General features: G+C 59.7%; 1 protein-coding gene across 4 annotated transcripts; it reads left to right on the top strand.

The window, feature by feature from the left end:
* Window positions 1-1,087: 1,087 nt before the first annotated feature.
* On the top strand, window positions 1,088-26,445 carry L1CAM (L1 cell adhesion molecule). 4 transcript variants are annotated; one of them, XM_036430033.2, is made up of 29 exons: window positions 1,088-1,233; window positions 10,244-10,432; window positions 13,222-13,236; window positions 14,090-14,195; window positions 14,673-14,875; window positions 15,706-15,828; window positions 15,933-16,103; window positions 16,354-16,465; window positions 16,582-16,766; window positions 17,361-17,492; window positions 17,604-17,747; window positions 18,278-18,389; window positions 18,505-18,671; window positions 18,788-18,944; window positions 19,141-19,265; window positions 19,432-19,542; window positions 19,788-19,985; window positions 20,481-20,551; window positions 20,737-20,959; window positions 21,624-21,739; window positions 21,935-22,136; window positions 22,232-22,354; window positions 22,471-22,644; window positions 22,742-22,861; window positions 22,984-23,151; window positions 23,864-23,998; window positions 24,265-24,337; window positions 24,441-24,452; window positions 24,994-26,445. In XM_036430033.2, exons 2-29 carry the CDS (start codon window positions 10,354-10,356, stop codon window positions 25,223-25,225), a joined length of 3,789 nt encoding a protein of 1,262 aa, XP_036285926.1. In that variant the 5' UTR covers window positions 1,088-1,233; window positions 10,244-10,353; the 3' UTR covers window positions 25,226-26,445. The 4 variants fall into 4 exon arrangements, with proteins under 4 accessions (XP_036285926.1, XP_036285930.1, XP_036285929.1 ...); XM_036430037.2 differs by lacking the exon at window positions 13,222-13,236; XM_036430036.2 differs by lacking the exon at window positions 24,441-24,452.
* The last annotated feature ends 226 nt before the right edge of the window (window positions 26,446-26,671 follow it).

Here is a 26,671-nt window from a genome sequence, read left to right as displayed (position 1 = left end):
ATGCTCTTTCTAAAGAGAGCCCGAAACATGGCTTCTAGATCCTTCCAGGAGCCAGCAAGGAGATGGTTGGATGGGGTGGGGACAACAGGCCAGGGCCGCGCCCAGCTAGGCCTCCTGCGCGGCTCCGAGGCCTCAGAAGGCTGTGCTGAAGGCACCGGGAATGCTTCACTGGGCAACAGGCATGCCCATAAAAATACCGTGGCCACCAGGGCTGCAATCTGCCATCTGGGCCCTAGGCCTTCCTTGCCCTGCGGCCCGCGAGGCTCACTCTGGAATTCCTGCGCCCTCAGTGTGACCGCCAGGAGCCTAGGGGGGGCGCTGGAGAGGAGCTCTTCCCCAGGCGTCCGGGGCTGGGCTGCGGAGAGGGGGGCCATCGGGAAAGGTGGGGATGGGGCTAATCCCCACCACAAAGAAATAAGACGTGGAGCTTGGGAAAGCTGGCGGGGAGTCAGAGGAATAGCTGGGAACTGGGAGTGGCAGTGAGAGGGGCGCCCCCTCGGCCACCTCCTGGCCCCCAGGCTCTGGACTGCCCAGGAGCCCGTGCGTGCCCATCTGCGCGCTCCATCTGCGCGCTCCTGGCTGCCTGAGATCGAGGCCGGCGCACCCCTCCCGGCTGGCGCCTAGGACTAGGGGGGACCCGTGGGGAGAGCCCAGAGACTCGGGATTCCTGCCTCGGGTGGGGAGGCGTCCAAACCCCTCAAGACGGGGACACGGCTGGGACGGCGTTGGCTGTGAGTGCCCACAGATCGCCGGCACCCTGGAGGGCAGAGGGGCTGGGGGAGGGCAGATGGGTGTCTGTTTCCTTGCTCGACTCCTCTCCCCGAGGCGCAGCCCCGAACCCTGGGAGCATCCCCGCCCCACGATTCCTGTCCCGAGCCTCCACTGAGGTGCGCGGAGCGAGACACTGCGGGGTGCGGGCAACGGTCCCGCTGAGCTCCCCGAAGGGGCCAGCAGGGGTTCCCCGCCGCGCGAGGCTCTGCAGCCCGGCTCCTCCGGGACGAGGGGCGAGGGCGCGGCGGGGCGGAGCGGGCGGCGGGGGAGGTGATCTCACTCCCCCTTCCTCCCCCTCCGCTCTCCCTCCCCTTCCTCCCGCGCGCACGCCCGTCCCGCCCCGCCCCCGCCCGCCGCCTCCGACGCAGCATCGCCAGGCTTCGCAGACGCGCTCGGGCGGCGGGTCCGAGGCCGGCGTGCGCGGAGGCTGGGCGGGCAGCCTGAGTGGCGGCCGCAGCGCAGGTAAGGCGGGCGGGCCTGCCCTGGGGACCCGGCCTCGGCTGCTGCGTCCCCGATCCCCAGTGCCCGGTCCTAGCCCAGCCCCGGAGGCGACAGCGCGAGCGCCGCTCCGCTGGGCCCGCGGTCACCGGTGGGGCAGCCGGAGCCCCACCCAGGTGCCCCCCGGCTCGGCCTTGCGGACAGGAGTGGGGCGGGAGAAGGGGGCCAGGGCCAGAGCCCGACAGGTGCGGGCTACCTGGGTTGCTCCCAAAATGCGGAGCCGAGGAGGGACACGCAGGGTGGGTGGGGGGGAGTCAGACCAGGTCTGTGCAGGCAGGTGGGGGCTGAAGTTGGCACGTCCCTGTGGGTGTGTGCGTGTGTGAGAAAGGGAGCACGATGGGGCCTGAGGACCGCCCCCCCACACACACACACACAGGCTGCCGTGGGGTGTGGCCCTGGGCGTGGCTGGCCCTCTTTTCCAGTCCAGGTCCCAGTTCCACCGGAAAATTCGGTGGCCGGCGTGGTGGGAGGGGAGGTGAGGGTGGGCTGCCCCTGCAATGGGGGGCGGTGGGGGGGGGAACCGGGCTGGGCGCTGCCCGGCCCTCCACCCTAAGGTAGGGGTGGGGGCTTTGTTCTTCCCACTCTTCTTTCCAAACCCCAGCCTGGAGTTCCCGGGACTCCCCTCCGTGACTGCACCAGGATCGGGGTCTCCTCCCCAGGGGCGCAGGGGGCGCCTGGAGCCTCAGTTTCTGAAGGCTCTTGGGGCCAAGAAAGGGTGCATCTGGGAGATGGGCCTGGGCGCCCGTGCGCATGGTTGTAGGCTGTGGGCTCACCAGGTAGAGGCGTGGGAGGGAGGGCATCATTGGCTCAGGGCCAGGGGTTCTAGAAAGTCTTCCTGCCCCTGTTTGGTGACGGGAGGGTCCACAATTCCCATCACCCCCTTTCTAAGGCCGGTCTTGGGAGTCTCTTGGTTGGCAGGGACGGCAAAGAACACCTGGCACAACCTGCTGCCCCCTACAGGATAGCTGGAGCCCCGCCCATCACTGCCTGTCTCTCGGTGGCAGGCCTAGGGCCATCTGCCCCCTCAAGGAGGGGAGGCTTGGCATCCTGCCTCACTAGGTGCCCTCCTTCCAGTTAACTCCACCCAGACGGCAGGGGCTTCTGGGCAGCCCGGTGCCATCTCTGCTGACTCATGTGAATAATCCAATCAGCCTTTCTTCCCACAAACTGTTTCTGAGCCTCATCTCTCTTGTCCCCCGTGGGGTGGCTGGGGCAGGGCCTGCCTGGGGCCTCTCCCCTCTGGTCAGCCTCTTGCTGTTGGCAGCGGGACTCAGCCGGGCCGGCCTCTCCCCTGGCTCGTAGGTATTTGGGGCCTCATGGGGAGCTCAGGTCAGGGCTGGAACCCCAGCTCCTGGCCATTTCTCTATGCTGCACCCTAGTCTCTTTCCATACTTATTTCTCTGTGTGTGTGTGTGTGTGTGTGTGTGTGTGTGTGTGTGATCCCAAAGGTGGTGCATCTCATTGTGGTGGCACACTTGCATTATACAGAAAAGAACAAAAGAAATTAAGAATCACTGGGGATCTGAGCACCAAGAGAGAGACCCGCTCGGCACTCCCCAGCCTCAGTCTCCCTGGTTTGCTGCAACCTGCTCCTGGGAGGTTACTCCGCTCGTGGCCAGACCCATGCAGGGCACCAAGTGGGCACATAGTGAGCACAAGGCGACCTGAGGCGGCGGGCCCCTCCCTGTGCAGAAATGAGCTCCTCCCCGCCCTAGAATTCAGTGACCCACGAGCTGCTCACTGCCAAGTGCTCGCTCCTGCCGGCTCATGGCTGCCCATGGAAAAGCCAGTCATGAACCCGACTGGCACTGTCTTCGTCCTCAGGGGGGCACAAATTGGCTTTCCTTTTTTTCCTTGTGATGATCTGAAGGGGAAAGGGAGATGTGGAGTAAGGAAGGGCCCACTCCTGCCGACGGGAGCACCCACTGGGGAGGGTGCCTGCCATGCCATGTGCTTGGGCTAGACTGGCTGGGGAGGGTGGAGGAGGCGCCCCCCCCCCCATACCTGCCACTCCCCAGCCGAGTGGCTCCAGATCCTCAGGCCCTTCTGCCTTTGAGTGTCAGCCTTCTTGGCTATCACATGAGGGCACAGGCTCCTTAATCTCTAAGGTCCCTTTCGAGGCAAACTGTCCCTGGTGCCCCTTTAAATGGCAACAGCTGGAAAGAAGGCCTCTGGGTCGCTTTTCTGGGCAGCGAAGGCCACGTGGTCCTGCAGAGCCATCCAGCCTCCAGGAGGGCCCAGGCGAAGGTGTGATAGAAGCGTCACCTGGATCTCCTTCCTGGGCTAAGGATCAAAACAGCTCAGGGGCCAGGAGGGGTGTGGGTACTCTGAGCCTAGGAGGAGCATGCGCTGGGGAAGCACGGAATAGAGGTGGGGTCCTGTGCAGAGGTGGGCATCCCAGCCAACTTCCCTGCCCACTGGGCCCCTTCTGAGCCCCAAGGGCCCCGCCCTGCCCTGTGGTTCAGACAATGGGGGAGCCAGGGTGTCTGGATCCCCCCTCTAGGGTTCCCAAGCTGGCTGCTGCATTTGCCCTGTCTGTCTCCTCCTCCTCTTATTGTGGAGATTGGGCTTAGATCCCTGGGTGGGGCCCTGTGCCAATCCTGGGCATCCCCTTCCGGTTCCCCACCTCCAGCTCTCACTCACCCACCTTTCCTCCCCCCCCCCTCACCCCAGCTCAGTTGGAGTTTCACTGTGGGGGGTGCACACCACTCCCTTCTCCCCCGACTTGCCTCTGCCTGCCCCACCCCTCCCTGTGAGTGCCCTGGGTTCCACCTCTCAGCTTCTCCTTTTGTCTAGCTTCTCCCTCTGCGCCTCTCCCCTCCTGCCTTACCTCCTCTCCCATGGCCTGCTCTTGATTACACTTGGCCCCTCTGAACTCTGAGCCCTGGCTTCAGGGTGGGCTCAGCCCTCGCGTGGGGGCCTCCTCTGACCTGGAGGGTGGACAGGGGGCAGGCACCTGGTCACCTCCACCCAGAGGCCTGGGGGTGGGAGGTTAGCGGGGCCAGCCTGCCTTCTCCCTTGATATCAACAGGATCTTTGTGGCTTCCCAGAGGCTGCGGAGAGGGAGGAGCCTGGAGGGCGGGGAGTTCCTCCGCAGGGGCAGGGGCTGGACTGCTGGTCTGGGTCCCAGGTTACAAAGCCACGGAGGGAGCACCCGGGCACTGTTCTGACACTCAAGCCGATCCTCGGCCCTAAACCCAGTAAGGACAGCTGTGCTGGCCCGGAACGGGTGGAGCGGGAGGCTGACAGCGTCCTGTGCTTTGCACACTCGGCCATGAGGTCCTGCTGGGCTGTCCCTCTTGAAGGGGGGCCATGAGTCCCAAGGACCCCCCCCCCCCCAGGGCAGCAGGGCTGGAGGTCTGTATAGGAGGTTAGCTTTGGGTGTGTGAGTGTGTGCTTATTCCTATTTGCATGTGGGGATCATATATCTGGTTGCGTGTGTGTGTGTGTGTGTGTGTGTGTGTGTGTGAGAGAGAGAGAGAGAGAGAGAGAGAGAGAGAGAGAGAGAGAGAGCATGCGCACACAGATCCTCCTCTGCCCACGAGTCCCCTCGGATGCCCCTACTGGGCCTGAGCTAGGAAGGGGCGGGCCTGATGATGGTGGCTGCAGAGGCTGCCATGATGTGGGGTTTCCCGGTTGGGGTGTCCTCTGGCCCCTCCCCTAGCCTCCTGCCTTCATGCCTTAGGAATGCCTGGGACGACAGAGGCCCCATTGTCCGCCCCCAGTCTTCCGGTGCCCCCTCTGCCCTTTAAGCCATTGGGAGTGGGGCTGGAGAGGCCTGGCAGTGTCTGAACCATTTCTAGGCACCCGAACCCCCTCCCCCCGGCATCCCAAGGCTGGTGCCTCTTGCTGCCGGCTGGGCCCCCCTTGCCTCTCCACTCTGCTTAGCACGTTCCCACGTGGCCTGCCTGCTCTGAGGCCTTCTCTCCCCTCCAGTCCCAGAGGCTGCCCATGAGAGGAACAGGATGTACATCCCCCTCTGGTCTAGTCCCCGAGGCCCAAGTTCATTTCTGAGGTCGGGAGGTTCTGATCTGGCTCAGAGTCCAGAGCCAGAGAAAGGGCTCGGAGAGGGCAAGGAGGCAGCTTTTAGCCTGTGGGTGCCATTTTCCCCAACTGCGCATGGGCTACTTGGCTGTACAGCTGGCATTCTAGGAGTCTGGGAGGCCAGCGTCTTGGCCCCTACTCCACCGGGCCTCAGTTTCCCCTTCTGCACAGGGAGTCGGTGCTGTCCTTAAGCCCTGACTGGTAGTCAAAGCCTCTTTGTGAGGAGGCCTTGAGACCATTGGTGTCAAGAAAGGGGCCACAGCGACCCAGCATTTGGGATAACGGGAGGGGCCCAAGGAACCCAGGCTGTCCTGAGGTGACAGGGGAAGGGATTTGCCTTCTTGTGGATGGGCGGCCTCCCGGGATGGGCAGTCACGTAAAAGCCGAGGGATTGGATGGTCCTTGCTCTGTGCCGAGAGTCATATCCTCCTTACGCGTGGCTTCCTCCCGAGATTCCCTCCTGGCTTCCCTCATTTGCTTGCCATCTTCCTAGCAAATTAGGCTCCTGACCCCCTGGCAACACCTGCTGGGAAGCGGAGGCCCCGAGAGACGAGCTGGCACCCAGAGGAAGCCTCTGCCCCATCGAGAACCCCACGCCTGCTGAGCATCAGTGACCTTGGATGTGATACTCTGGTTCTCTGAGCCTCAGCTTCCTCATCTGTAGAATGGGGATAACGATAGCACATCCTTCCCCCACGGCGATTTTAAGGGTTAAATGAGCAATGTGTGTAAGAGTCCCCGTGTGTGAAAATCCCTGGAATGTCGGAAGTGCTATCTATGAATTTACTCAATAAAATGGGGCAGCTGACTGTGACATGGGGGCGGGGGGCACAGAGAAAAACTGTCCCTGCCACTGATGGTGAGATTCTGCCTTCGGCGTAGACTGTTCTCTCTGCTCCTCCACAAAGGGTTAAGCTCTGTCCCACCCCTTCCTCATCCTGTAAGGAGAATGGTCCTTTACAGGTAAGCTGTCGTTGCCTTGGAGACCTCAGCCTTGAAGGGGCTGAGGGGGTACTCTGAGTGGGGGTGTCCTTCGGGAAGGGCGAGGCAGGGGCACAGAAGAGGAAGCAGCCGTCCTTTAAGGCTTCCATGCCCCCAGGAACCTGCGGGCGCTCCCGCCAGTCAGCCTCCTTTATATATTATCTAAATAACCCATTAGGCTGCAGCGAGCTTTCCTCTAGGCTTCCCCCATCTCTGCCAGTGGAGGGAGCTGGGCTCCATCTCCATGGAAACCCGCCAGCCACAGCCTGGGGGGGAGGGCGAGAAGGAGAATTAAAGGAACACAGTGCATGGGATGTAGGTGACACCCGCACCCTCGTGTATGTGCCAACAGGCTCCAAGGCCCCCTCCAGGCCTGTTGAGGTGACAGCCCCCCCCCCCCCCCGCCAGACCTACAAATACGCAGGCGTGGTACCCACGCTTGGACCGTCTCACACACCTGGGGCACTGAGCCTCCAGCCCTGCCCCCATTCAGGTCTGCCAGGTCACGGGGCACTTCCATTCTCAACAGATGCTGGGCTGGAGCACCTTCGTGTTGCTTATCCCTCGGGCAGTTGCATTTCCATCAGATGGGAGGGGCAGAGAGGACAAGGCAGGACGTGGGAGCTTGTGGGCATGCATGCATGCAGGACACCCTTAAAGGTTCTCAGTGGGGCAGGGGCAGGTGTGTTCAGGGAGGAAAGCAGCCCCCCCCCCCGGGCTCAGCCTGGCTCCATGTCCTCCCAGGTCTCCCCCAGCCAGTGGACAGAGGCCGGAGGAGAGCAGTTTCAGGGGCCAAGCGGGGCCAGGGTATGGCCAGGGGCCGGGCCCCTCCCTGCAGGCTCCAGTGGGCATGACCTTGCCAACCTCATCCACTTCAGTTCCTGCCACGCCCTTTCCCTCCGCCTGCCTGTGAGTGGTGTGTGAGGCCCCAGGGGAGGATGGGCTCCCAGCTGGACCCACTGGGGAGCAGCCTGCCTTTGTTGTGCCCTCCCCCAGCCCAGTGATGGGCTTATGCAGTGGGTGGACACTCACTGTTGTGTCTGTGGACTCCTGGGCAATCCCCACCCCCACGCCCACCAGGTGGCTGCTCATTTTGCCTTAGCCGCAATCTTGGAAGAATCCACTGCGGTCCTCCTGGTGCTTCTTCCTCCCCCTCGTCAGGGGGCCCACCTGCTCCCTGAGGGCCGGTCGGTCGGCAGTGGCTCATTCATCTCGTCTTACTACCACACCCTTGCTCCAGTGTCACAAGTGGCTGGGACCTGCTGCTCTGTCTCTGTCATCCTGGGCTTTGTTTGTCTCTGATGCTGGTTCATAGCTTCTCTGCTCCACCCTGCCCACGAGTCCAGCCTGACGGCCAAGCCCAAAAAGGCCCCCGCCTCTGACTCGGGTTCATCTCTCCTTCCCCGCCCTTTGTCTGGTGCATCCCCCAGAGTCCAGGACTCGGAGGAGGCACCCCTAGGTCTGCTCGCTCTCTCTCTCCCTCTCTCTCTCTCTCTCTCTCTCTCTCTCTCTCTCTCTCTCTCTCTCACACACACACACACACACACACACACACACACCCCTCACTCCTTGCTGACCACATCTCATCGGTGCCTTCTGTAGCTGTCTCCCACCCTTTGTACCCCTCTCCCCTCTCCTCTTCCTTTCCCTGCTGCCTGGGTCTCTGTTTCTCCATTTCTTCATCTTGGAAAGCGGGGTGGTCCAGCATCTGTCTTTGTCTTCCATTCCCTCCCCCAGCCCCACGTCTCAGCCTCTCCAGCTCCCTCCTGCCTCTTTCTCGCCCTGTCTGTCACCCTTCAGTCTTCCCCCGTCTGCCCCACCTTCACAGACATGGCCTTGGCTCCATCTGTACACCAGCTTGTGGAATACTCCCCCTCCCCTGCTCCTGGAGGTGCTGATGGGGGTGGGGGGGGGCACCCGCTGAGCTGACAACCTGAGCTGCTTGCTCTGTAATTGCCAGAGGAAATGGTGAGAGATCAGAGACCCAGCAGCAGTGGGAGGAGAGGAGGCAGAGCTGCCAGCTGTCAGAGAGCCTCTCAACCTGGCTCCTGCCTGGCTCTGAGCGCCTGGAAGGTGGCGATTTGGTTGTCAAATACCAGGAGACTAAAAGGGGTTGGGTGTGAGATTGTGGGGCATGATGGGATGCAATTTTCCTTGTGTCTATGTCCAGGGCATATATGCCACACCCTACCCTGGGCGGGAGCCTAGATTTGGAGGACAAACGGAGGGGCTGGCATGGCAGGGAATGTCATTCCAGCAAATGGAGCACTTGAGTGCAGGAAGGTCCTTCTCTGAGTGTCTTTTCTCGCTTCTCCCTTCCCTCCCCCTCCTAAGACCAGAGTGCTCAGAGCTCCCAAGGCTGCTGTTTGATCGCCTGCCCTCTGATCTGAGTCTCCTACTGCTTCCTACAGGCCTTGAAGTTGAGGCCTGGGGCCCACCCTGCTTGCACTGGCTTTCTTGGGGAAGGTGGGGGTGGAACAGATCTGCCGATACTCCTCCCTTCTGGGCCCCAGCTCAGCTTCTGCAGGTTGGGAATGGGCTATATGTTTGCCACTTCCTCTCCTCCCAAGTCATTCCCTTGGCCTTCAGCCCATCCACACTGGTGCTTCTCCCCCCCCCCCCCCCACTGCAGCCTTGGGTGGGGGAGTCTGAGAGCTGCAAGCTGACTGCTATTCACCGCCATCTACTTTCCCTGCCTCTTCCCCAGAGTCTGTTGCATTTGTTACTCTTCATGGGTTGCCTTACACAAAACCAATTTGTGGCTCCTGGTAGCCCCCTGACAAAGTCTAAATACCTTAGCGTGGCGTTCCAGGCTTCCCATCTACCCCTCTGGCATCCTGGATGAAGGTTGGTCTCACTCTTTCTAAGGTCCTGGCTGGCACAGGAGGATACCCAGGATGGGTTTAGCGAGACATCCAGAATTCGGACTCCAGCCTCCAACCTCTCAGCCACCCAGCATCCTGCTCTTGCCCCGCTTGCACCTCCATCACTTGCCTCTCTTGCACCTTTTCCTGGTTGGTGTCAAAGTGGTCTGGCTTCTTGGGAAGCTTTCTCTTCAGAAGCTGGGGCCTGCCAGGCACTGAAGAGGTGTCGGAAGCACTGTCCCAAAGCTTTCCGTGACCCCTGACCTGACCCTGGCTTGGAGCATCTGGGAGTGGGAAGGCCACAGAGCCTCTATTGCCCCCTGGAGGCCTGAGGGACAGCGGAGAGTTGCTTTTCTCCTTCCCTCCCTCCCTCCTGTCACTTCCTGAGGTCAGGCTTTCTCCCCCTTTCTTTGTTCGTTTTCCTCAACCTATTCTGTGCAATGTGGCCTCTTTGGGCCCCTTTCCTTCCTTCCGTGTCTCCACTTCCCAAGCCTCCCCAGGCCAGAACAGCATTCGGTGATCAGTAGGCTGTGAAACCCATACCAATGAGACTGCAACAAGAGTTCTTCTCTACATGCGTGTGTACCCATGCTTGCGCGTGCACACAAAAATAGCAGATGTGAGAAAATACCCTCCACAGATACACGAGAAAACAGCCCCCTCCCAGAGAAGACACATACAAATGTTCTCCTGCGTGCACACACACAGCCACATACATAGCCACACTCATGCCCAGGGGCACCTGCTTGCTGGCACATGAAGTCATACATGATAACAACATGCACAGAGCAGCCTGTGGCATGCCCAGGAGAGCTGATTGGGGCAACAAGTTGGTGATGGAGAGGCAGTTAATGGGAAAGGCAAATAGAGAAAATAGGAAGGAAATGAAAAGCCACCTGGAGGCCCAGCCAGTGCTTAGTTTCTTCGAAGTGGGGGTGGGGGGAGGGATAGGGGAGTTGACCAGCAGCGGGCGGGGCTAGGGGCGGGGCCAAGAGCCCTGACTCGCCCAGATGTTTGTAACTAACAACCATCCGTTTTCTCTTCTCTCCTCCCCCACCTTTTCCTTCCATTCTCCCCTCTCCCAGTGCCCCCACCCCCAGTTCCCGCCCCAAGCCGTCCACTAGCCCCCTTCCCACCAAGCCGAGCCTGAGCCGAGTCCGGCCGGCTGTGCCGAGCCGCCGGCGCCGCCTGGAAGATGGCCGTGGCGCTGCGGTACTTGTGGCCTCTCCTCCTCCTTTGCAGCCCCTGCCTGCTCATCCAGATTCCTGATGAATGTGAGTAGCTAGAGGGAGCCTTAGAGCCTCCCTCACCGCCACGCTTGACTCCTCTTTATTTTCTAATTCCTCACCTTCTCCCGGTTCCGGACCCTCACCCTTTATCCCCCCCATCCCTCCTTTCTTGGGCATGGAGTGGGCAGGAGGTACCCAGGACATTGGATACCTTTGGAGAGAACAGAATGGAAGGCGCAGGGTGTGTCAGCACCATGGACAGAGAGCAGAGGCGCGGACAGGGCTGGGGAAATTTCAGCACCACGGATAGAGGGTTGGGCACCGGACCTCCTCTGTGCCATCCCTGGGTCCTCCCCACCTCTCCACGTCCCCCACCCCTAGGGGTGTGGCAGGCGGGCGGGAAAATGGGGGCTCAACTAGCTTGTGTAAAGGCCTGGATTCAAATCTTGACCCCACTTCTAATTTGGGTCATCTCATCTTGGACCCATGTAGCCCTACGAACGGAGACAGGAAAAGACTACGCCTTGCAAAGGCCCAGCAGGCTTCTGGAGCTAACGACTTAATGCAGTTATTTGGAGGGTCTGGGAGGTGGGGCTGCTGGAACATTACATTTGTGTGGGATCACGGGTAGGTGCGGGGGTGTTTGGGATTGTAACTAGAGGGTTGTGACTGAACATGAGTATTTTTTATGCCTGTGAGTTGGACAGGCTGTATATTTGTATGTGTGGATGTGCGTGGCTATGATTGACTAATTGTGGCTCCTGAGTGTGGTTTTGATTCCCTGTTATTTTGAACTGTTATTTATTGGTCAGGTATGTAAAGGTCTGTAGGTATTTTCCTGTTAACATTTGCTTGTAGTGAATCGTGTGTGCGTGTGAATGGGGTTGCATGTGAGTACCTGTGTGTGTGTGGGGGGGAGGTATGTTACTGTGATGGTCTTTTCTCCTGAGCGTGAGCAGGAGTTGTAAACACCGCTGTAAGTGGCTGTTCGGCTTCAGTGAAGGGCATTTTATAGCTCCAATCTTTGCCACCTTTTTCTCTGAGCCTGGACTGGGGAAGGCCAGTGTCTCTGAGAGATGAGCTGGGAGTTAATAGTAAGAAAGAGTATCCATGCCAGGAATGGGGTGGGGGGCAAAGGAGGTGGGCTTAGAAGGCTCCTGGCATTGGGGAGCAGCAAGGGTTTAGGGGAGATGGAGAGAGGATGACAGAACAAAAGTTGGGGATGCCCTCTTAGATATACACGTGGAGGTCTATGCAGTCATGCCTATGCAGACTCCCCCACCTACAGATGCACATGGACACACACATGGGCAGACACAGCCAAGCCATCTGAACCCAGCCAGGTACAGCGATACAGAGGGGGCAGAGACCCTGAGATGACACATAAGAGGCACACAGACAAGCATACATGTGCACACACACAAAAATGAGGGGTTTAGACACAAAGGAACAGTCATCCACACAGACACAGAGGCAGGCGTACAACACAAAATTATGCCCTGAAGGCAAGCATGCATACAGCCTTCACATGCACTCTGGCAAGACACACCCCTATACAAATATACTGGCGGACACAAACATACTGGGGTACACCCCAGGACATCCACATGTGCCGGTCTCACACTTTTGCACATTTACACACATACTCATCCTCCTTCCCTCTCCATCGCCTCTCAGTTGCTTTTCATGCCTTACCCTGTATATCCGCCCACCCTGCTGCCACATGGGCTGGGCCATCTGGCCAGGTGCGTCTCTGTGCGGAGAGGCAGGGAGAATTTGGGGAAAGACAGGAGCAAGGAGAGAGAAGTAGGCCAAAGACCGTGGCAGGTCTGAGGCTGCCCTGGCCATTGGCCTGCACTTGGTATTAACCTCGATACAATATGGCTTCCAGCTCAAGCTCACTCCCCAGCCATACCAGGCCCCTTTGTTTCTTCCTGCTTTCCCCACCCAGTCCATTTTCCCTACCCTGTAGTCCCTGTCGTTGTCTCTTGCTCTTGGGCTGCCTGCCCTAGCCCCTCCCAGTTCAGGGCTCTTTGCAGTGTCCCCAGGGGCCCCCTCCTCTCTCCTGGGGACCCTCAAGCTGAGGTCTTCTGCAGACACAAAGCTTTCAGGAGCAGCCTACTGCTCCCTTCCCCGCCCTGCCTGCCCTCTCTCTCCTCCTTCACAGCCACCCTGGCCAGTGCTGGGCTGAGTCCTGCAACTGGGCAGTGACTCTGGCCTCGGCCTCAGGGAGCTGGGAGGAAGCAGACGGGGAGGGAGCAAGGGGAGTAAAACGAGGACTATGTCAGCCCTGCGGGCGATGGAAACTGCAGGGCCTTTGGGAGGGCTTTGCAGGGAGGGGGGCAGCTGGGCCCTGAAGGCTGGGCCTGGGTAATTGAAAACACTGAGTCCTGCTAATTGGATTAGGGAGGGAAGTGGGCTGGAGCAGGGGAGGGTGCATTGGCCGCGCGGGCTGATTGCCTCCCAGCCTCCCAAGGCATCCTGGGTGGGGTGGGGGTCAGCTCGGCAAACCCTGTCAGGCAGATGCAAGCTTCTACCCAAAGGGCACTCCTTTTAAAGGCACACATTTCTCTCCCCCTGCTCTCTGGCACCGAGATCCGGGCACCGCCCCACCCCTAAAGCAGTGATCTGTGCTCTGTCCTGTCCTGGGGATTGACCTCCCGCAGCTCCAGCCCAGGATGTGCCTCCCCCGCCATGTTACGCCGCCTCTCCCACCCTCCCCTCGCCCAGGGGGGTCTGCCCATGCTTATTTCTTCCCATGCCATCGGGCCTCCTGCTGGGGCGGTGTGTCAGCATTTCTCTTCGCTTTCTCCCTTGCTGCCTGGATTTCTCAGATGAAGGACAGCATGGTAAGTTGGGGAAGGGTGAAAGTGCTTGCCAGAAGGCCAGGGAGAGAGGGAAAGAGGGGGTGCCAGCATGGCCCCCTCTCCCTCCTCTTCTGTGTGCCATGTGCCTTGTGCTGGCTGCTGTCTTATTTTATTTATGTATTTATGTATTTATTTATTTTCAGAGAGGAAGAGAGAGGGATAGAGAGATAGGAACAATGCTGAGAGAGATAAACATCAATTGGCTGCCTCCTGCACGCGTCCCTCCCCTCCCCCATTGGGGATGGAGTCTGTAACCCAGGCATGGGCCCTGACCAGGAATTGAACTGTGACCTCCAGGCTGATTGCTGTCTTTTCTGGCCCTTGGGTTCCTGTCCCACTGACTCAGGCTGGAGGCCCACCTCAGCCTCTCCTTCTCCCTGTCCCTCACCTATGTGGGCTGTCTTTGTTCTGTCACTGCCCCGGTCTGGCTTTTCTCCATCATTCTTGCCATTTTTTTCTGGTGCTCTGTTCTCTCTGATCCTCCCTCTCCCTGGGAGGGGTTGCCTTTTTGGTTTCTGTGGCCTTGGTTTTGTTCTCTGTCCATTTCTACCAGTCCCTTTGGCTTCACCTCTCTCTTTGGGGCAGCTTTTTTTGGAACTTCTGTTGCTGTTTTCTCTCTGTTCTCTTTCTCTATTTGTTCTGTGCCCCTTTCTCTCTTTTCATGTCCCACAAGCCTGTGGCCAAGCTATTTGGTCTCTCTAGTTTGTCCTAACTCTTCCCCCACCCCCATGGCCTTGGGGCCTCTACGGGCTCCGGACCTTGCCTCTCTCATGATGAGATGGGGGATGCGGCCATGATGTCATCCTCACCACCGCTCTCCCCATCCTGTCCCCAGTGATGGAGCCACCTGTCATCACGGAACAGTCTCCACGGCGCCTAGTTGTCTTCCCCACAGAAGAGATCAGCCTGAAGTGTGAGGCCAGTGGCAAGCCCGAAGTGGAGTGAGTGACCTTCGCCCTCTAAGCCCTGTTGTTGACCATTGACCTCAACTTTTAATTTTAAAATATATATATATTTATATATTTTTATTGATTTCAGAGATGGAGAGAGAGAGAGAGAGAGAGAAACATCAATGATGAGAGAGCATCATGGGTCAGCTGCCTCCCACAAGTCCTACACTGGGGATTGAGCCCACAACTCGGGCATGTGCCCTGACCTGGAATTGAACTCTGACCTCCTGGTTCACAGGTCGACGCTCAACCACTGAGCCATGCCGGCCGGGCTGATTTCAACTTCTAGTCCTCAGGCCTCCCAACTACTGAGCCCCAAAGCCCCAGAGTTCCCGCATCACCTTTGGTCCTTGCCCCATCCCAGCCTATCCCAGGGGCCCCTGGTTGCTACTGCCCTTGCCTCTGGTCTAGTCTAGCTCCTGACCCAGGCTCCAGGGCCTTAGTCTTCTGAGCCCCTTCTGCCCACAGGTTCCGCTGGACCCGGGACGGCATCCACTTCAAACCCAAAGAGGAACCGGATGTGACCGTGAAGCAGGCACCCCACTCGGGCTCCTTCACCATCACTAGCAACACCACCAACTTTGCCCAGAGGTTCCAGGGCACCTATCGTTGCTTCGCCAGCAATGACCTGGGCACCGCCATGTCCCACGAGATCCAGCTCATGGCCGAGGGTGCGAGGCACTGCAGGGACAGGGGAAAGGCCTGGGACACGTGACAGGGTCCCTGACCAAGTCGCAGGGACCCTGTGTGGGAGCTGTGGGCCATTGTCGGCTTGCTGGCTTGTTGGGTGGAGGGTTGATGCTCTGCCTGCATTTGCCTCCCTCTGCCTGTCCTGTCTGTCTGAGTCATTGCCTGGGCTTGAGCTTCTGTCCCCTCTCCATGTCTGCAGTCCCATTTGTTTCTCTATCACTCTTGGGTCCTCTCTCTCACTTCCCTCACCACTGTCTCCTTCCCTCTGCTTCCCCTCCTCCCTCCCCCCTGCTCCTTCTCCCCACCTCCAACCTGGCCTCTCTGGTCTGCCTTTATCTGTGTCGCCCTTTCCCTGGGGTTTTCCCTCTGCATTCCATCCTCCCTGAGCTTGCTGCCTCCCAAGCTGGCTTTTCCTCTCTCTGCCCCTCCGGTTACCTTGGGAACCGTTGCCATGGTTTCTGTGTCAGGATGATGGAAGGGTCTGTGATTCCCGCATCCCACCACAGCTCCCCTCCCCCACTGCTGCACCTCAGGCTCCCCCCACCCATCCTTGTCCTGTCCTGGGGGTGGGAACTGAGAATTGTGGAGGGTTAACCCTTTACAGCCATCTGGCCAGCCCATCCTCTCCTGCATGGAGTGCCGGTCTCAGCCCTGAGCCCAGAAACGACCCAAAGTCTCTGCCTCCTTTTACGTGACCTTGCTCATGGTCTGGCCCTCTCATACCCTCAGCCATCCCTCTGCCTTTCCCCCACCCTGACCTGCCTGGACCAAGAGGAGAGTGGGGACCCTTTGCACTCTCTGTCCCTTCTAGGTGCTCCCAAGTGGCCAAAGGAGACAGTGAAACCTGTTGAGGTAGAGGAAGGGGAGTCGGTGATTCTGCCTTGCCACCCTCCACCCAGTGCAGAGCCTCTGCGGATCTACTGGATGAACAGCAGTGGGTGCCCACAAGGGGGCCGCCACCAGGGGTGGGCGTGCCAGTGGGCACGTCTTCCTGGACGGGGGTCCTGACCTCTGCCTCCTTGACCCCCGCCCCCGCAGAGATCATGCACATCACACAGGACGAGAGGGTGACAATGGGCCAGAATGGCAACCTCTACTTTGCCAACGTGCTCATCAAGGACAAGCACTCAGACTACATCTGCCATGCCCACTTCCTTGGCACACGGACAATCATTCAAAAGGAACCCATCGACCTCCGGGTCAAAGCCAGTGAGTCCCAAAGGCTCTGACATGCCCGCGCTCCTCTGTGACCCTCCGGCCTGACCCATTCACTAGATCGGAGGCCCTCAATCTTCCCCGAGGACAGCTCGGCTCCATCTCAACCCTCCCCAGATTCCTTCCCGGGGAGAGGGGGGGGGCAAGAGCAGAGATGGGGCCTCCCCTTAGCAGAGAAGGAAACAGACCCTGGGGGCTCATGCCGGTGTCCAGAGTCACCCACTCCCTGGCTCCTTCCTCACAGCCAACAGCATGATTGACAGGAAGCCGCGCCTGCTCTTCCCCACCAATGCCAGCAGCCACCTGGTGGCCTTGCAGGGGCAACCACTGGTCCTGGAGTGCATCGCCGAGGGCTAGTGAGTCTAGGGGCCCAGGGTGGGGTTGGACAGGGTGTCTGCTGAGGGGCGGGGCTCAGCAGCCCTGTCCTCTCTCCCCTCTGCTCTCCTCCTTGGCCTCCCTGCACTGTGCCCAGCCCCACGCCCACCATCAAGTGGCTGCGTCCGAGCGGCCCCATGCCAGCCGACCGAGTCACCTACCAGAACCACAACAAGACTCTGCACCTGCTGAACGTGGGCGAGGAGGATGATGGCGAGTACCGTTGCCTGGCTGAGAACGCCCTGGGCAGTGACCGGCATGCCTACTATGTCACCGTGGAAGGTATGGTGCCTCTGCCAGGTTTAACCCCTACCAGGTTGCAAGGCTTCCAAGAATGGGGCTCCATCGAGGTAGCTCCAGTTGGTTAGAGCCGTGGTCGGCAAACTGCGGCTTGAGAGCCACATGAGGCTCTTTGGCCCCTTGAGTGTGGCTCTTCCACAAAATACCATGGCCTGGGCCAGTCTATTTTGAAGAAGTGGACTTAGAAGTTTAAGTTTAAAAAATGTGGCTCTCAAAAGAAATTCCAATCGTTGTCCTGTCGATATTTGGCTCTGTTGACGAATGAGTTTGTTGACCACTGGGTTAGAGCATCGTCCTGATATTCCAAGGTTGCAGGTTTGATCCCTGGTCAGGGCACATACAAGAACCAACACTGAATGCATAAAATAGGTAGAACAAATCTCCCTCTCCCTCTCTCTCTCTCTCTCTCTCTCTCTCTCATCAATTTCAAAAAGAAAGAATTAGAAAATCTTGAAGGAAAAAAAAAATGACCTCTGGGGACCGAAGTTTGTGATATCATGTCACAGGGGGTGGGGGGAGGCAAGGGGAGAGCTGGCTGAGGCTGCGGGCTCAGGGCGGCTTTCCGCTTCCCCGCAGCTGCCCCATACTGGCTGCATAAGCCCCAGAGCCGTCTGTATGGGCCAGGGGAGACTGCCCGCCTGGACTGCCAAGTGCAGGGCAGGCCCGAACCAGAGGTCTCCTGGAGAATCAACGGCATCCCCGTGGAGGGTGAGAGCATGGGGAGCCCTAGGGGATGGGGGAGGAGGAGGAGAGGGGGAGGGGACTCAGCGTGGCTCACTGCCCTGGCCTGGCCTATGGACCCACCTGCCGCACTCACAGAGCTGGGGAAGGACCAGAAGTACCGGATCCAGCATGGAGCTCTGATCCTGAGCAACTTGCAGCCCAGCGACACGATGGTGACCCAGTGCGAGGCCCGCAACCGGCACGGGCTCCTGCTGGCTAATGCCTACATTTATGTTGTCCGTGAGTGCCAGCAAGCTAGGCCCCCTCCCCTCCCCTCCCCTCCCTTCCCCTCTGTGCCTCACCACCGCCAGTCTGCCCCTGTTTCCCACGAGGCTGACAGCCAGCAGCTGGTTTGTCTACCACTGGTGCCTTCCTTCTCTTGGGGCCCTTCACCCCATCTCTCGCTTATCCTCACAACAGCAGAGCAGGGAGTCGGAGGAAGGGCAGACGAGGAAGCAGCCTCAGAGAGAGCTCTGGCTCGCCCCATGTCACCCTGGCCAGGACATGCCCAAGGCCAGCATGGTGGCTCCAATCCTGGAGCCTCGGGGAAGGTGGGGGCTGGGCCAGGAAGGGGTGGACTGTCAGTGGGGGCTCGAATGATTGGTAAAACTTGGGCGGCTGGGATAGGGAGACACATCTGAGGCCGAGAGAGGCTCAGCCTGGCGGGGGCCTGAGCTGGGCACAGGGATGCCTGATGGGTAGAGCTCCCCTGCAGAGCCCTGAATCTGCCCCCTTGCGCCCCCGCCCCCCACCGCCGCATTGTCTCCCAGAGCTGCCAGCCAAGATCCTGACCCCAGACAATGAGACCTACTTGGCAGTCGAGGGCAGCACTGCCTACCTTCTGTGCAAGGTCTTTGGAGCCCCCGTGCCCAGCGTCCAGTGGTAAGTGCTCCCACTCAGCAGGGGTGGTCTGAGCCATCCTCTGGCCTAGGGAGCCAGGAAGGGCGGGGCGCGCATGGCTGGGGTCTGAGCCAGCTCCCCTTCCCCCCTGTGCCAGGCTGGACAAGGAAGGAAAGACGGTGTTACAAGACGAACGCTTCTTCCCCTACACCAATGGGACCCTGGGCATTCGAGACCTCCAGGCCAACGACACAGGACACTATTTCTGCCAGGCTGCCAACGACCAGAACAATGTAACCATCGTGGCGAACCTGCAGGTCAAAGGTCAGGTGGCCCCCTCCAGGTGGCCCCCTCCCCATGTGATTAGGCACCTCCAGGAGGGATGGTCGGGGTCTCTGGAGGACACCAGAGTGACCCTCCCTTCCCATCGTTGCCCCCAGATGCCACTCGGATCACGCAGGGGCCCCAGAGCACGATCAAGAAGAAAGGCTCAAGGGTGACATTCACCTGCCAGGCCACCTTTGACCCCTCCTTGCAGCAGAGCATCGCTTGGCGTAGAGATGGTCGCAGCCTGCAGGAGCTAGGGGACAGTGACAAGTGCGGGCCCAGTGGAAGGGGGCGGTGTGGGCAAAGCAGAATGTCCAGACCTGGCCTCATCCATGGGGGGAGCATCCCTGCTTTGAGGGAGAAGGTTCTGGCAAGAGGGGGAGGAAGGGAGCAGAGCACAGAAGGTGGAGAGAGTGGTGGGTCCATCGGGAGCAGAAGGACAAGCATCCCTCGCTCACCTTCCCAGGTACTTCATAGAGGACGGGCACCTGGTCATCCACAGCCTGGACTACAGTGACCAGGGCAACTACAGCTGCGTGGCCAGCACCAAGCTGGATGTGGTGGAAAGCAGGGCGCAGCTCCAGGTGGTGGGTGAGTCCTGGGGAGGTGGGGGACAGCAGGCTCGTGGTCTGGAGGCCTGGGGGGCACCAGGCCTTGGAGCACAGGGGCCCAGGTTCACGTCAGGGCCCTTTTGAGCTGGGGGTCTGATCTTTGGGTTCGAGCATGGACCAGAACACTCACCCCCCGTGGCCCTCAGGGAGCCCCGGGCCGGTGCCGCAGCTGGAGCTGTCTGATCGTCACCTGCTGAAGCAAAGCCAGGTGCGCCTGTCCTGGAGCCCCGCTGACGACCACAACGCCCCCATTGAGAGTAAGAGGCCTGAGCATGGTGCCACTCACCTCCCCCATTGCCGCCCCGGCTAGCCATCCCTCCTCCCTCCTCCCTCCTCCCTGGCTCCGTGACTGCACCTCACTGGGGCTCCCGGTTCCTCATGCAAGTCCCAGAATGCCAGTTGCCTTGGGCACTCCCTCCCTCAGCCCGAGCCAGACATGGACCCATTACCCATCCCCATGCCACACGCTGATAACTCCACTGCGATTCCCTCCTTTTTGTAGAGTATGACATTGAATTTGAAGACAAGGAGATGGCTCCTGAGAAATGGTACAGTCTGGGCAAGGTGCCTGGCAACCAGACCTCCACCACCCTCAAGTTGTCACCCTATGTCCACTACACCTTTAGAGTGACTGCCATCAACAAATATGGTCCTGGCGAGCCCAGCCCGACCTCTGAGACTGTGGTTACACCCGAGGCAGGTGAGCTATTTGGGAGGGGGTCTCAGATGCAGGGTCCCCGGGCTCTGCAAGCAGGGCCTGCAGAGGGGATTGTGCCCAAGTCCTCCGCTTCCAGGTTTGCAAAGGGAGCTGGGGGATGGGGTTCCCTCCAGGCTAATGGCCAGAATGGGCCGTTCCTTCCTTGGTCCTCTTGACTTTCTCTGCCTCAGCAGGAGCTCATAGCATTGATGCCTTTTTTAAAGCTTTCTACTTTTTTAAAATTTTTTTAAACTATGTCTTATTGATTTCAAAGAGAGGAAGGGAGAGGGAGAGAGAGATAGAAACATCAATGATCAAAGCGAATCATTGATCGGCTGCCTCCTGCACGCCCCACATTGGGGATCCAGCCCGCAACCCAGGCATGTGCCCTGACAGGGAATCGAACCATGATCTCCGGGTTCATGGGTTGATGTTCAACCCCTGAGCTACGCCGGCTAGGCCCCAGCATTGATGTATTAACAATACATTACTTTCCAGCCCCAGAGAAGAACCCCGTGGACGTGAAGGGGGAAGGGAACGAGACCAACAATATGGTCATCACTTGGAAGGTGAGGGGGCCCGGGCTGAGCTACCCCCAGGACATTATGCCAGGACCCACATGTTTGCCAATCCCCTGGCTGTGCTGAGGACCAGAGGATGCCTGGGGGTGTGAGCCTGGGTCACAGGTGGGGGTATGTCGCAGGAAGAGACTGCTCTTGGCTGACCAGATCCTGTTCTGCTCACCCCCCTACAGCCACTCAGGTGGATGGACTGGAACGCCCCCCAGGTTCAGTACCGCGTCCAGTGGCGCCCTCAGGGGACGCGAGGGGCCTGGCAGGAACAGATCGTGAACGACCCCTTCTTGGTGGTGTCCAACACCTCCACCTTTGTGCCCTATGAGATCAAGGTCCAGGCTATCAACAGCCAGGGCAAGGGCCCCGAGCCCCAGGTCACCATTGGCTACTCGGGGGAAGACTGTGAGTAGCGGGGGTGGAGCCCGCATGTGCCTTCACAGCCCACTCCCCTCCCAGCCCCTACCTCTCAATAGCGCATTTCATAGGAGTAAGAATATTCCATTGTCTTACATAACCATAGTGCCATTGCAAAGAGTTATCACCGACACAATACATTTCTGTAATTGGCCGTCAATATTCCAATTGTAATAGTGCTGTCTTTCCCCCAGCCCAGGGTCCAGTCCAGAGTCCAGTCCAGGGTCTAGTCAGGATCCAGTCCAGAGTCCAGTCAGGACCCAGTCCAGGGTCTAGTCAGGATCCAGTCCAGGGTCTAGTCAAGATCCAGTCCTGGGTCCAGTCAGGATCCAGTCCAGAGTCCAGTCCAGGGTGCAGCCCAGGATCCCACACGGGGTCCTGCTGCTTTCCTTCCCTTGAACTGAAACATCAGATGTTCACTTTGATCACCTCGTCAAGATCTTCTCCCGTTACTTGTAGTTACTATTTTCTGCCTTGCAATTAATAAACAGCCTGCAGAGACAGACAAACCCCGAGGTCATGCAAATGCCCTGCCTCTCCCCCATAGAGCTTCCAAATCCATCTTCTCCCCCTCTCCCTAGCCCCGGAGGGAGGGTTCTGGACTGGCCTCAGGATGTCACAGGCCCTTATCCATGTTACTGGCTGCTTCCAGATCCCCAGGCAAAACCCAAGATGGAAGACATCAAAATTCTTAACGCGAGCGCTGTGCTGGTCAAATGGTGGCCCGTGGATCCAGCCCAGGTCAAGGGCCACCTCCGCGGATACAATGTAAGGGTCCGAGGTGTGGGAGGTGGGGCGATCCCTGGGGTGAGGCCACCGAGAGTGAGAGAAGGGTGGAGGCGGGCCTCTGCCATTTGCCAGCTGCTCTTCTGGAAGTCCCTGGGTTGTGAGGAAAGGGTCCCCGTTGAGGACAGTGGTAGCATGTACCCGGGGGTCACTGCGGGATCTCCTGTCCACCTGCAGTTGACGTACTGGTTGGAGGGCAGTCCGAGGAGGCACAGCAAGAGGCACATCCACAAAAGCCACATGGTGGTGCCCGCCAACACCACCAGCACCGTCCTGGATGGCCTGCGGCCCTACAGCTCCTATCGCCTGGAGTTGCGGGCTTTTAACAGCCGGGGCTTGGGACCCGCCAGTGAGATGACCTTCAGCACCCCAGAGGGAGGTGAGGTTTGCACTCCGTGCCCCGGTCCTGGCCCCTCCTCGCTGTCTCAGGGCGAGCCTGGGCGAGGACCTGCTGCTCGTCTCTGTGCCCTGCAGTGCCCGGCCCCCCGGAGGCATTGCACCTGGAGTGCCAGTCTGACACCAGCCTCCTGCTGCGCTGGCAGCCTCCGTTCAGCCACAATGGCGTGCTCACTGGCTACGTGCTGTCCTTCTTGCCACGTATGGATGTTGGGGGGCTCAGAGCCCCAGCCCAGCCTGAGTGGGAGCTGGAGGGGAGCTGGGGTGTGGGTAGAGCTGTCTGCTAAGGCTCACTCCCTCCCCACCTGTCCTTGCAGTGGGGGACGGGGGCGAGGAGCAGTTGTCCTTCAACCTCTCGGACCCTGAGCTGCGGTCATACAACCTGACCAACCTCAGCCCGCACCTGCAGTACCGCTTCCACCTGCAGGCCACCACAAAGCAGGGCCCTGGGGAGGCCATTACGCGGGAAGGAGGCACCATGGCCTTAACTGGTAAGGTGGGGGCTGAGGAGGCCCCGTCAGGCATCCAGGCCCAGGAGGGCGGAACTGGAGCTGCCTCGAGGTCCCACACCCTCCTCTCGCTCCCCAGGGACCCCAGATTTCGTCGGCCTCTCGGCCATAGCCGGTGATAATTACAGCGTGGTCTCCTGGGTCCCCAAGGAGGGCCAGTGCAACTTCGGCTTCCAGATCGTGTTCAAAACCCGGGGCGGTGAGCACGCATGAGGCCTCTTGGGGGAGAAGGCACTCTGGGCCCAGAGGGGCTGCGGATAGGGTGGAGCAAGGAACTGCCTGGGACTCCCCCTCATCCCTGCTGCCCTCTTGCTCCTGCAGATGAGAAAATGGATGCCTATATCCCGCCGCAGTATGTCAACTACAACCAGAGGTCCTACACGCAGTGGGACCTGCAGCCGGGTACTGACTATGAGATCCAGCTGCTCAAGGAGACGCCCAAGGAGACGGTGCTTCTGGGCCAGATAGCTGTGAAGACCAACGGCACTGGTGAGGCCCCGGGGAGCTCAGGGCGCCACGCAGTTAGCTTCCCTCTGTCCCCAGCTCAGCCACCATCCCCCTAGGTTCCATGGCTCCTCTCTCTCCTCCCAGAATGTGGATACCCCTTGGCCCATGACGGAAAAGTCCAGGCCCCTGAAACAGCCCATTTTAGCATCCTTCTGTTTTAACTGTATCTGAAGCAGTCCTTTTCTCAAAAGGTTTTCTTCCCTGCCCCCTGCTCTCCAGACAGCCCCCCCTCTCGCATGAATGACACGCACCCCTTTCCCAGCCGGTGTGGCTCAGTGGTTGAGCGTCGACCTGTGAACCAGGAGGTCACAGTTCGATTCCCGGTCAGGGCATGTGCCTGGGTTGCAGGCTCCATCCCTAGTGGGGGGCATGCAGGAGGCAGCCGATCAATGATTCTGTCTCATCCTTGATGTTGATGTGTCTACCTCTCTCTCCCTTCCTCTCTGAAATCAATAAATTACAGGCACCCCTCAACCCCAGGTCCTTACCCCCACCTGGTCCTCTGATCTCTGTTGTCTGTGGGCCAGACCTGCCGCTGCCCCTCCCCATTCCGTGAGGGAAGAGGGATTGTGACAAAAGTGAGGCCCACACACAAGACCATGAACCTCGGGGCATGGTCTTGGGCTGCGGGGCTGCAGCGCCCAGGCGGAGGGGGGTGGCTCTGTCTCACTTGGGACCCGGCCCTCCCCACCAGGCCGAATCAGACTCCCTCCTCCTGGTTTTGCCACTGAGGGCTGGTTCATCGGCTTCGTCAGCGCCATCATCCTCTTGCTTCTCATCTTGCTCATCCTCTGCTTTATCAAGCGCAGCAAGGGTGGCAAGTACTCAGGTAACCCTGACCCTGGGTCCCTTCCACAAGTCCCTCTGGGTCCCCGAGCCCCTGGCAGGATGGCATGGGCGTGTTGGGGGGCAGGCAGGGACCCAGAGCAGATGGCAGCCATGTGGGGTGAGGGGTACACCTTTGTAAGTTTCCTGGCGTTTGAGAGCTGCTGAGACAGTGCTGGGGGCGCCTGTGTCCCCCATCTGGGGGTGGGGCCCAGTGTCCAGGGCTAAGCTGGGGCTGGAGAAGCAGTCAGCTCCTCTCTGTATCTTCAGTAAAAGACAAAGAGGACACCCAGGTGGACTCTGAGGCCCGGCCGATGAAGGATGAGACCTTCGGCGAGTACAGGTGAGCTGGGGTGGGAGTACTTCCGGTCAGCTGCCCAGCACCACCCTCCCTTTCCTATCTGATGCTGTCTCTCTCTCTTCTCTGTGCTGCTGGGTGACATCAGGTCCCTGGAGAGGTAAGGCAGGGGTGGTGGGAAGATACTGTCAGATCCTGATGGCAGGGACACCCCCTCCCCTCCACCCTGGGGACTGTATGTGCTTTGAAGAGCCGGGGCCCTGCCTGCCAGGCTCTGAACTCCCATGACCTCTGACCTGGCAGCTCCCTGCTTCCGGGACAAGCCAACCCCTCCAGCTCCTCTTCCACACGCTGACATCCAGCTTCCAGGCCCAGCCATCACCTTCCCAGCTCCCCCACTCTGGGCTGTGCAAGGGCGGACAGCTAGCTAGGGGTCTGGCTCACCTACAGGCAAGGAGCCAGGCCCCAGGATCCGCCCAGGCTAAGCGCATCTGCCGGGATTCTGGGTATCTCACACCTGCCCTCCTGGGGGTGTGCATGCCCCTAGCCCTCATGGATGCATGTCAAGGATGTGAACCTCATCCCCATTGCATTCAGAGCACATGGAAGGCAGACAGAGCCTGGGCAACGGGGGCCCCACCAGGCCTCCCAGCCAGGCCCCCTGGGCAGCCTCCCACTCCCCCCTGCCTCTGCCCCTGCAGCGACAACGAGGAGAAGGCCTTCAACAGCAGCCAGCCATCCCTCAATGGAGACATCAAGCCCCTGGGCAGTGATGACAGCCTGGCTGACTATGGCGGCAGCGTGGACGTCCAGTTCAACGAGGATGGCTCCTTCATCGGCCAGTACAGCGGCAAGAAGGAGAAGGAGGCGGCAGGAGGCAATGACAGCTCGGGGGCTGCCTCCCCCATCAACCCCACCGGGCCCCTGGAGTAGTGGGATCCAGCCCGGCGAGGCAGGTGGGGGTGCAGCCCAGGACCAGGCCGCAGGGGAGTCGGAGGCCAAGACCCCCGGCCCGAAGCCCGTTCTGGGTCCCTGACCTCGGGACCAAGGCCTCTCCCTGTCTCCCCCAGGCCTCACCCCACCCTCTGGCCCTGAGCCTGTGGGAAGCTTGAGTTGAGAGCAGGAGAGAGGAGTTCACTGCCTGACCCCCTTTTGATTACCCGCACCCCACTTTATTGCCAAAACCCAGCTGCACTCCTTGCTGGGCACACTGCTTTGCTCCAGCTCGGGGCCGGCTGATCACTCGCACGTTAAGAGCCTTCCGGTGCTGCCTCGCCAGCCTTGGGCGGACGGAGGCCGAGCTGGCCCGGGAGGGGAAGTGGGGACGGTCCCGGAGGGCTCTCCAACCTGCTGCCTGGAGGGACCTCCTCAGGACCCGGATTGACACTCATCCCCAGCCACTCCTTGGCCAGCTTGGCTGGGACTGAGGATGGAATCCGGTGTCCCCGCCATCTGCTCCCTTTTCTTTGCCATCTCTGCTTCCACCAGGGTGGGGGCTGGGTAACTGGCTCTGGGGGCAGAGGAGGCCATTGGGGGGGCCCAGAGTCCCCATGCGCCAGTATCACCCTCCTCCTGCCGCCCACCCTACCCTGCGGCCGGCTTTCAGGAGCTCCATACACACGCTGCCTTCGGTACCCACCACACAACATCCAAGTGGCCTCCATCACTGCCAGGGTGCGGGGCGGGTACAGCTCCTCCCCACTCCCCGTGGCCCCCCCGCCCGCCTCCCCCAGCAGCTACCACACTAGGACCCCTTAGCAGCCCCGCACCCCCAGTCTGAACAGTTGTCCCCCCTCGGTCTTTCCCTCTGCCCACCTTGGGAATGTAAATACACCGTGACTTTGAAAACTCCTAGCCTTGCCCTTTCCCCATATGCCACTAGTGTGTAGGCAGATGTCTGAGTCTCTAGGTGGTTTCTAGGTTTTCTAGCAATTAGCTTTGATCCCATCCCAGGAAAAACTCAAAAAATAAAAAAAAAACAGCCAACAAACAGGAAAGATGGGTCCTCCCAGCTCTGCTGTGCTCCTGCCGGCAGCCCCATCTCCCTGTCTGCCTTTGCTTGGTCTGTTGAAAAGCCCAGTACAAAAAAGTTATATATATATATGTATATAAATATCAGAATTATAACAGGCAAATAAAAACCTGGAAACGAAGAGGGACTGTTGTCGTTTTTGTCCAGCACAACCCCCTCTGCCATCCACTCAGTGCCGGCAGTAGGCCAGTGCCACCTCGCCTTCCAGGCCTCGCTGCCTGCTCCTCTTGCCCCTGGTGGGCCTCTGAGGGAGCAGAGTGTGGCATAACCAGTCTGTGAGTCCCGCCTTTGGTGCCCAGCCCTTGAAACCACTACATACCTGATTGATTTATTTTCTATGCTTTTAT

Source organism: Pipistrellus kuhlii, unplaced genomic scaffold (assembly GCF_014108245.1).
Source record: "Pipistrellus kuhlii isolate mPipKuh1 unplaced genomic scaffold, mPipKuh1.p scaffold_m20_p_100, whole genome shotgun sequence".
Taxonomy (NCBI): domain Eukaryota; kingdom Metazoa; phylum Chordata; class Mammalia; order Chiroptera; family Vespertilionidae; genus Pipistrellus; species Pipistrellus kuhlii.
The sequence above is the reverse complement of the archived record's forward strand: the minus strand, read 5'-3'. Positions and strand labels throughout refer to the sequence as shown.